This window comes from Bison bison, unplaced genomic scaffold (assembly GCF_000754665.1).
Source record: "Bison bison bison isolate TAMUID 2011002044 unplaced genomic scaffold, Bison_UMD1.0 scf7180017864468, whole genome shotgun sequence".
Classification (NCBI taxonomy): Eukaryota; Metazoa; Chordata; class Mammalia; order Artiodactyla; family Bovidae; genus Bison; species Bison bison.
Genome location: NW_011495029.1, coordinates 1,377,533 through 1,386,803, shown reverse-complemented (window position 1 = coordinate 1,386,803; position 9,271 = coordinate 1,377,533). Strand labels below are relative to the sequence as shown.

At 51.4% G+C, this 9,271-nt stretch overlaps 1 protein-coding gene across 1 annotated transcript in view; it reads left to right on the top strand.

Annotated features, from left to right (window-relative positions):
• MFNG (MFNG O-fucosylpeptide 3-beta-N-acetylglucosaminyltransferase) overlaps positions 1-5,532 on the top strand; it is a 15,730-nt gene extending 10,198 nt beyond the window's left edge. Inside the window, exons 6-8 of the mRNA XM_010860561.1 lie at positions 957-1,122; positions 2,818-2,903; positions 4,564-5,532. Coding sequence (XP_010858863.1) covers positions 957-1,122; positions 2,818-2,903; positions 4,564-4,627 — 316 coding nt within the window. The 3' untranslated portion in view covers positions 4,628-5,532. The remainder of the gene's footprint in view (positions 1-956; positions 1,123-2,817; positions 2,904-4,563) is intronic.
• The last annotated feature ends 3,739 nt before the right edge of the window (positions 5,533-9,271 follow it).

Below are 9,271 nucleotides of genomic sequence, written 5' to 3'. Positions count from 1 at the left end.
GTGTCCTGACTGGAAGCAGGAATGCTGTCCTAAGGTCTGTTGATAGCAGGTGTATACACATGACCAGGGGTCTCCCTGTGACCCGGATACCCCATCTAGGCTTCTGTCCCCCTCTATAGTACATTTGTGTGAATTAGAAAAAGTACCCGCTCTGGGCAGTGCGGCCCCCGGGCACAGCCTGGAGAAGGTGACAAAGGATGGGATTCTGTACCTGCTCGACCCCTTTCTCAGGCATCTTGTGCAGTGGAGCAAGCTGCCCAGCCTGGTCTCTAGGGCGTTCATGGGGTGCACAGTCAGGTGATGCCCTTGCCAGGAACACTGCTCCTCCCCCGCTTGGCACCTGGCTGACTGCAGATCATCCTGTAAGACTCTGTTTAGAATCTGCTACTGCCATGATTAAATAAAGAGCAAAACAAAAGGCTGCCACCTCCTCTGGGAATCTGCTTTGCCCTCCCTGTGTCCCCAGGCCTCGTGCTTTCCTCTAAGCACTAGTCCTCATTTGCAATGACCTGCTCATGTCTCCCTCCAGCACGGAGGCTGCTGTTGAGGGCAGGAAGCAGTTCTTTCCCATCTCTGTGTCCTCAGCATCTGTGTCATCAGTGGCTGGCACCAGGTAGATGTTCAAACTCAAAAATGAATGAATGAGTGGATGAATGAATGAAAAGAAAGAGAGAAAAGGAAAGGATACATTTATAAAAGGCTTCATCTCACCATTTCGCCACTTAATCCTCACAACAGCTCTGGCTATTATCATGCCCATTTTACAGAAGAGAAAACTGAAGCTCTCCGAGGTTTATAACTTGCATGAGGCTACACAGTATGCAGGGGGCAGATGCTAGAGCTGCACTCTTCTCTTCCAGCTGGCTGTGGTGGAGGGAGGGTTTTCTGGGAGACAGGAAGGGCTCTAGGTGTCAAGGGCCTTAGGCCAGTGGCCGCAGCATGGCTCTGTCCTTCAGTGGCTCCCACTTCATGGACACATCTGCCCTCATCCGGCTGCCTGATGACTGCACCGTGGGCTACATCGTTGAGTGCAAGCTGGGTGGTCACCTGCAGTCCTGTCCCCTCTTCCACTCCCACCTGGAGACCCTGCAGCTGCTGGAGGCTGCCCAGCTCCCGGAGCAGGTGAGCCAGCCATGGGGCAGGTGGCAATGGGGGAGGTGCGTGTGTGTGGGGGCTCTCTCCTTTAATGGGGAAACTGAGTCCCAGCGTGGCAAAGGACCCCCTTAAGGGCACGCAGTGACTCAGTGCTCTCCACCTCTGACCCATAAGGGTTGGCATTTGTGGTGCTAATGTTCTTTGATCTGGTTCCCAAATGCCAGCTGGAGGGACCTGCACAGATGAGAGAAAGCTCATCTTGAGATTCAAACCAGGCCCCTGAACACTGCATCCATCCTTACCACACCCTGTGAAGGGGCCAGTCCTGCACTTTCAACGGCCTCCTCCTTCATCAGAGCCTACCTGGCCACTGCTTACTGCTTTTCCTTCCCACACAGGTGTTACTGGGAAAGACCAGGTCTTCAGTAGGGATGACCCATGTGTAATGTCAGGCTGGGGGAAGGGTGGGTGCCCCTCCCATCACCTGGCAGATAGTGACTCTGCTGAGGTCCAGCTGGCTCTGCCTTGCAGATACTGCCCTCCAACTCATGGGTGTCCAGTCCCATAGGGGGTCCTGGCTGGGAAGGCCCCCAGGGAGGTTCTGTCTCATGGTATGAGTCAGAGCCCTTTTAGCTGCAAAGGACAGAAAGGCAATAGACTAATTAAACAGAAAAGGACACTTATGGGTCCGTGTACCTGAGAAGGTGAGGGTGTGGATGACTTGCTAGATCTGGTGAGATCTGGGTGCTCAGATCCCATCCCCTCTCTCGTGTGTCCTCCCCTATGCTGGCCTCATTCTCAAGCAGGCTCGCTACTTGCGCTGGCAAGATGGCAGCCCCACCCCACCAGTGAGAAGAGAGCTCCTCCTGTCAGACCGCAGGGCTGGTGCTTATTGGTCACATGGCTCACTTGGGTCACATGACCTGTTTCCTACCAGAGCCTAGAGCTAGTGTTGATTGACCAGACCTACAACTGGGGTGCAGGTTGGTCCCATTAGGACCACAGCCAGGAAAGAGGGGCAGATTTTGGACAGGCAAAACCAGGGTGTTCCCTAAAGTTTGGGGTTTGAGCTCCTGCTGTGCCAGACACCACACTGGGGGCCTTATCTTTTTTAACTCTCTGGTTCCTCATAACATTCATAGGGGATGGAGCTTAACAGTATTCCCATTCTACAGATGGAGAAACTGAGGCCCAGAGAGTGGAACTAACTGTGGCTAGTTCAGGACAGAGAGGGACTTGAACCCTGGTGGGTGGCCCCCAAATCCACAGTCTTTAATCACTGTGCTTGACTGCCTTTTGACTGGAGTCATCATCCGCAGCCTCATTGCTTGTGGAATGAGCTGAGGGATTGCTAAGGCCCTAGAGTAGGTCTCAGGAAACTTCCATCCAGGTGTGCAACTTCCTAGAAAGGCACCTTCCCCTCTTGAGCCTCAGTTTCCCAATCTGTAGATGAGGGGATCATTCCAGCCTCTTTAGTAAATGGGACTGTTGGGGGCACCAATGGGATTATGGGAGAATGGGAGGGGATGGGCCCCCCAGTGAAACACCCATTACTGATGGTGGAATTTCAGATGCAGAGACAGGCTTTCTGTGCCACTGAAAATGTCTTAGGCACCTTCTCTGTTTCTACCAAAATGCTGCCCCCTTGTGGGGTCCCTGGTGAGACACTCCTCCCCACTGCCCCGCCCTGCTTCATTGCCTTCTCTACTTCTTTCTGCGCAGGTCACCCTTAGCTACGGCGTCTTTGAGGGGAAACTCAATGTCATTAAGCTCCATGGCCCCTTCTCACCTGAGGAGGACCCCTCCAGGTGGGTCTGCGGGCTGAAACTGTAGGGTGGGAGGACTGAGGCCTGAGGGCAGGGATAGAAAGACACGGGAACCAGGAGGGAGGGAAGTGAGAGAGGCTAGTAGCTGATAGCATGGAGCTGGGAGTGGATTTCAGTCCCTGCTCTTTCATTGGCTTACTGTGTGACCTTGGGCAGGTGCCTGCCTTGCCTCTCTGTACCTTAGTCGCCCCATTTGTAGCACAAGGAGGCTGGGCATCAAGGATCTGAAGGGGATCTCCCAGGCCTGATCCTCTGGGATTCTTCAGTAACCTCTAGAAGACTGAACTGTGTTCACTGAGCAAAGGAGATGCTCTCATGGAGAAACTCCAGGCACTCATTGGAGAAACTCCACACCTAGGGAAATTAAAAAATTTTTTCTTAGGCTCTTCATTTCTTGGATGATACTTTTCCATGGACAAAGGGTTGGAATGAGGGATAAAATGCCACCTAGACACCTCCAGTTCTCCCTGCAAACACACCCCAGGGAGATTAGGGCTACTCAGCTCAGCCCCCTCCATCCCACGCCCAGCCCCGATTGCTGTGGAGCCGTTTAGAGCCTGGCCTGTGACATATTGTGGCAGGAGAGTAAGACCTACTCAAGGAAGTAAAAGAAGCCAGTGTGACTGGAACATGGGAGAAAAGAGGAGAGTGGCATCAGATTGATTTGGGGAGGTGGCATCCCCCCCATCCCCTGGGCCTTCTAGGCTCTGTCCAGACTTTGGACCTACCTGAAGTGCGTAACCCATAAGGGAGCACGCACTCTTGCCCCTGAAATCCTGCAGAGCCATCTGTTTGGAGGCAGAGGTCTCACCACTGTCCCAAGGCTGCCGGGCCCAAGACTGTGTTGAACAAGTTGGACGTTGCAAGGAGACAGAATCTGGCTCAATACGAAATTGAAAGAAAACTCAAGTTTCAAAAGGAAAAGAGCTGCTTTCTAATGGAGTGAGCTTCTCATCAGTAGAAGTGTGCAAGCTATGGCTGTATGTCAAGAGATTTAAAACTTGGTGTTAAATTCTCTCAAAGCCTAAAGATTCTAGAATCCACAGGTTCCTGCTTGATGGGGACTCAGGTCACTCAGAGGCTATGGCCTCAGCTCTTCATGGTTTCTCTGGCTTTTGAAGTCTTTACCCATCAGTGGTTCTCAACCAGGGACCATTTTGCACCCCTGCCAAGAGACACTTGGTAGTGTGTGGGGACATTTTTGATTGTTAAGACTCAGCGAGGACTTCCCTGTGGATCCAGTGGCTAAGACTCTGCACTCTCAGTGCAGGGGGCCCAGGTTTGATCCCTGGTCAGGGATCTAGATCTCACATGCTGCTACTAAAGATCCTGCATGTTGCAATGAAGATAGAAGGTCCTGAGTGCCACAGCTGAGACCCAGCACAGCCAAATAAATAAATTAGATAAATAAATATTAAAAAAAAAAATTTCAGAGGATACTGCTGGCATCTGGCAAGTGAAGTACAGGGCTGCTGCTAAGCACCCGCAGTGCCCAGGACAGTCCCCACAACAGAATTATATCTGGCTCCTAATATTCACAACATGCCAAGGTGGAAAAACCTTGCTCCAAACCATCTCTGTGACATGCTCCCCCGGGAACCCGTGGGGGTGACTGTCTTGTCCATTTCTGGTCTCTCCACAGGTTTCACTCCCTCCATTGTCTCCTCTACCCGGATACTCCCTGGTGCCCGCAGCTGGTGGCCTGATGAACCCTGAACCTCTGGGCAAAGAGTGGGCTGAGGCTCTCTGGTTGTCCTTAGCCTCCCAGGCAGCCTTGAGGGCTCGTAGCAGGTCTTGTGTGTGTGTAGGGGGGCAGTCCCTGGCAGGACCTCTGAGAGATGAGCAAGCCCAGGATTGGATGATGACTGGTGCTGAATGCATCTCAAGCCCCTGGGAGGCGTGTTGCACAGCCCAGGATTGGGGGCACCAAGTAAGGGCCAGAGAGGCCTCAATGGCTGGGCCTCCATGGGTCCTGGGTGGCTGAACTGAATGAGGATGGAGGGTCCTTAAGCTACTTGGGCTCAGGAATCCTAACCCTTCAGAGAATTACCTAGGCCCCTGAGTGTGCAAAGCCCGCAGCTCTGGTCTCTCAGTTCCTCTCCTGGGATCAAGCACTGGGCCACTTACTCCTGACTTCCTTGGCTGGATCCTCAAGCACTGAGGGGACCCAAGTGGAAGAAGGTCAGAATCCAGAGTCTGTGGCAGATAATGTTGTTGCTGACCAGTCTCCAGCCCTTGCTCCCCACCTGATGTTGTTTGGAGCATCAGCATGTCCAGACCCAGATGATGAATCAGAATGGGTCCCAGCCCATCATGATGTTCCTGTTGCTCACTTTCCCAGCTTCCCTTGCTATTAGGAGCTACTACATGGCCCAGCTATGGCCAGGGCCAGATCTCTGTCTGTTAGTGAGAATTAAGCAAAGCCAATCGAGAGGCTTCTGGGGAAGGTTTTGTAGCCCTATACCCCATCTTCCTACTGCAAATGTGGGTGTGATGTCTGGATCTAGGGCAGCCACCTTGCTGCCATGAAGGGAATGCCAAGACAATCATTTCCACAGCTGTCCCTTCCAACATCTGGTTCTGTAAGAAGATTAAACCCTTATTTGTTTAAGCCTTGCTTGGTTCAGTTTTCTGTTACATGCAGTCAAAGTCATTCCTGAGCAGGACGGGAGGATCTTTCATCTGTCTGTCTCAGATGTTGATTTTGGGTCCCCGAGCTAGACAGCCCTGCCCTGCTCTTGCTGGCTGTGTGACCTGGGGGAATCTGCTTGGCCTCTCTGGCTTGTTTGCTCATTTTATAGATGAGAAAAGGAGTACTTACTTCACGAGTTGTAAGTGAAATGATGCAGGATTTGTAAAGGGCACAGCACAGAGTCTGGTATGGAGAAAGGAACGGCCCCGTGAACAGTGATGGCTGGTAGGTGTGCTGTGTCGTGGTGTGCTAGGATGTATAAGGGTGGGCCCATGCACCCTTCTATGCTTGTCTGTGCCTAACGATGTATGTGAGATGCACAGATGTGTGTGTGCCTCTGTCACGCCTCTGTGTGAGTGATATGCATGTGAGTGAATATATGTGTGTCATGAGGTGCTGGTTTACTGAGGACAATACTTGCTTTTTATCTGCCTTCAGGGCCTGGGTTGAGGTGGCTAGAGAATCAGGGAAGGCAGAATGGAGCTGAGGGATTCAGCCTCTGCTATCAGATAAAGGGGCACTTTGACAGCCCAGGTAGGAGCTAGGTAAAGGTAAGTGTCCCAAAGAATTTGCATGACTGAATGAAAGTGATCATGGTGAAATTTCAGGCCTGGTGGTGTCTGTGGGGAGGGCTAGGAAGAGGATGTGTTTGCTCGCAGCCTGCATCATGCTCAGAGATGTTAGGGGATTGGGGGTCACAGTGGAGCTCAGGGCAGTGGGGAGGAGGGAGTAGAGGTCCAGAGGGACAGAGGGGCTTTGATCCAGGCAGCCAGGGCTGGGGGCTTCTTTGAGGCATGTCCTCCAGCCCTCGAAGGACCTTGTCCCTGCTGCAACTCTGTCTGGGCCGATGGAACCGCCGAATACTGGAGCCTTGGCCCCTTCTTTTCCAAGGAGGAGTCTGAACTCGAGAGGAGCCGCCCTGTGCTTGTTAGGTGTGGGGCTTCCTTTCTTTCTGAGTTGACCTAATGCTGGGTGTGTGGGATGCGAGCCGAGTGGGGCGGCTTCTGGGCTAACAGCCTGTAGGGATGGGATGGTGTACTCTACAGCCGCCGTCCTCTCCACCCTGTGCGTGGAGGGCTGCCGGCTGGCCCGCTTTTAGAAGCAACAGCAGATTTACGGGTTGTTCCCAGATCCTGAGGGTCGGGTGGAGGGAACAGGACTCGGGCCATCTGCTGCCTCCATTGTCCCAGAATAGCTACGTAGGGCGGGGAGCAGAGTCAGCAAGGATCAGAACTGGGATAGAGGAAGGAGGGAGCCTGGGATTAACCCCTTGTGAGTCTGTGTGGCAAGGGGGAAGCTGCCTGTAGGCTGTGCTAGAATGACCTGCATGGGCCCCACAGGCAGGGGCTGGGAGCATGGTGGGGAGGCAAGGTTGAACCACCTTGTCTTGGCCTTGCTGTACCCCTCAGGCATGTATTACTCCCATTTTACAGGTTAGGAAACTGAGGCACGGAGAGGGAGAAGGCCCTTGGTCCAGGTCATGGGGCTTTTAGGAGCCAGGGCCAAGGTTTGAGACTCCACAGTGGTCATCAGTGCAGGACAACCATGGAGGGTGGAAGAGCCTCCTCAGACTGGCCTCGACCCTCCTTTCTTCTTCTGCCTCTCAGCCCTTGGGCATCTGACTTCACCATTCACTGGCCTTACCTGTGAAATAGAGTGACCTCTACGTAGCCTGCAGGTGTGGTTTTGAGATGCTGCACAAAAAGCTCCTGGGGCAGGTAGTTCCTCAGTAACCACTGTCTCCCAGCTCTCCCCGAACTCAGTGTTCTCAGCTGTAAAACGGAGTGAAAGGGCGTTACCATAGCAGCCTCCTCGCTGGCCTCCCCTCAGACCCCCCTCCGCCTTGCTCCTCGTTACTCCTGGTAGGTGCGCAGTTTCTCTGTCTGCCCCAGCTCTCCCTGGAATGGCCCCCAACTCTGCATGGCTGGATAGCTCTTGTCAAGCCCCAGCATCCTCTCTTAGGGAGGCTTTCCTTGATCACCCACCACCAAGTGGCTGCCTGACTGCCATCACTTCGCTCTGGGGTAGCTCCCCAGGTGGCTCTAAACCTTGCAGGCATGCCTTTTGTTGGTGCATCTGCTTGCTCATGTATTTGTTGCTCACCCCTGTCTGACTGTTACGTCTGCAATCCCAGGGATCGCATTGGTTTTGCTCACTGCTACTTGCTACCTGGCACACACACAACGAATATTTGTGGGATGAGTTGAAAAATGGGTGAGTGAGCTTCTCAGAGCTCTTCCAGCTTGTCAGTTTTAAGATTCTATGAAAGGTGCTAAAACCCCTTGGGGACAAGATGATGGGGAAGCTTTATAATGGAAAGATCAAATTGGTAACATTGACCATTTTTTTTAGTATCATGCACAAAGGAAAAAATTTGACCTTAAGTGCTCCTGTTATGGTGCACTAGAAAGGACACAGCTTCACCCAGGAAGTGTGCTTGCCAAAGCAACTGACCCCACATATCAACCCTCTCGATCTAAATATCAGTCTCCAGGAAATGGGGGGAGGACACAGTAGAACATGTTAAATGACACCATGAGGGTTCAACCAAGCAAATCAACAATGGGGACAATTCTACAGACAAAGACCTGGTTTCTTCAACAACTAAAATACCATAAAAAAGGAAGGAGGAAGGAATGTTAGACATTAAAAGAGATTTAAGAGTCATAGCAGCAAAATACAGTGCCAGGATCTTGTTTCAAATAAATGGATCCTAAAAAGACATTTTTTGAGAAAAATAAGGAAATTTGAAAATTGACTTCGTATTAGATAGTCTTAAGAAATTGTTAATTTTATTAGCTGTGATAATGAGGTTACTTTTTCAGAAATATTCTAATATGTGAGTGATGTATTCTGAAATATATTTGGGTAAAATGATATACTGTCCATAATTGTTTTTAAAGAGATGCTTGGGGGCAAGGAATGAAATAGGGATTTAAAGTGGGGATAGTTGTTGAAGTAGGGTGGTGGGCAATCGAGGATTCATTCTTGCTATTTCCTTTATTTGGGTGTGTGTTTGAAATTTTCCATCATAAAAATAAAATTAAATAAATAAGAGGGCTGTGGATATTCTATTTTGCTAGCTATGGCCCTCCCCTTTCCTTTTTTTAACTTTCTCCCTCCCCTCCCCCTTCCCCCATGTCCCACATTCAGGCCCAGAGAACATCTGTTCTCATCAGAAACTGCTGTCCTGACTCTACTTCCTGTTCTCCCCACACACCAGAGAAAGGAGAGGCAGACCTTGACTGGAAGCTGGTCCCTTCGTGATTTGCATTTTGCCTGTTTCCTGGCTTCTCTGAGGCCCATCCTGATTTCTTTTGGTTCTGAGCACTGGTCCCAGCTGCTTCACAACCCAGCAGCACTTTCCTTGGGCAGTCACAGTGACAGTCACAGCCATCACTTACCACTCCCCCTAGTCATCCATCCAATAAGAGTTTACTGCTCAACTCCTCTGGTGGGAGTGTCTGGGATCCCTGTGTTAGAGATTACACAGCAGAGTCAGGTGTAAGCCCTACTAGGGAGCTCAGATCCCAGTTGGAGCAGTATTAAAAACATGGCTTATCATGTAATTGATGATGAAATGTGACCATAGGGCAGAAGGAGGACTCAATTCTAGGGGCAACAGGAATCAGGAAGGTCTCCATCTGGAGCCAGGAAG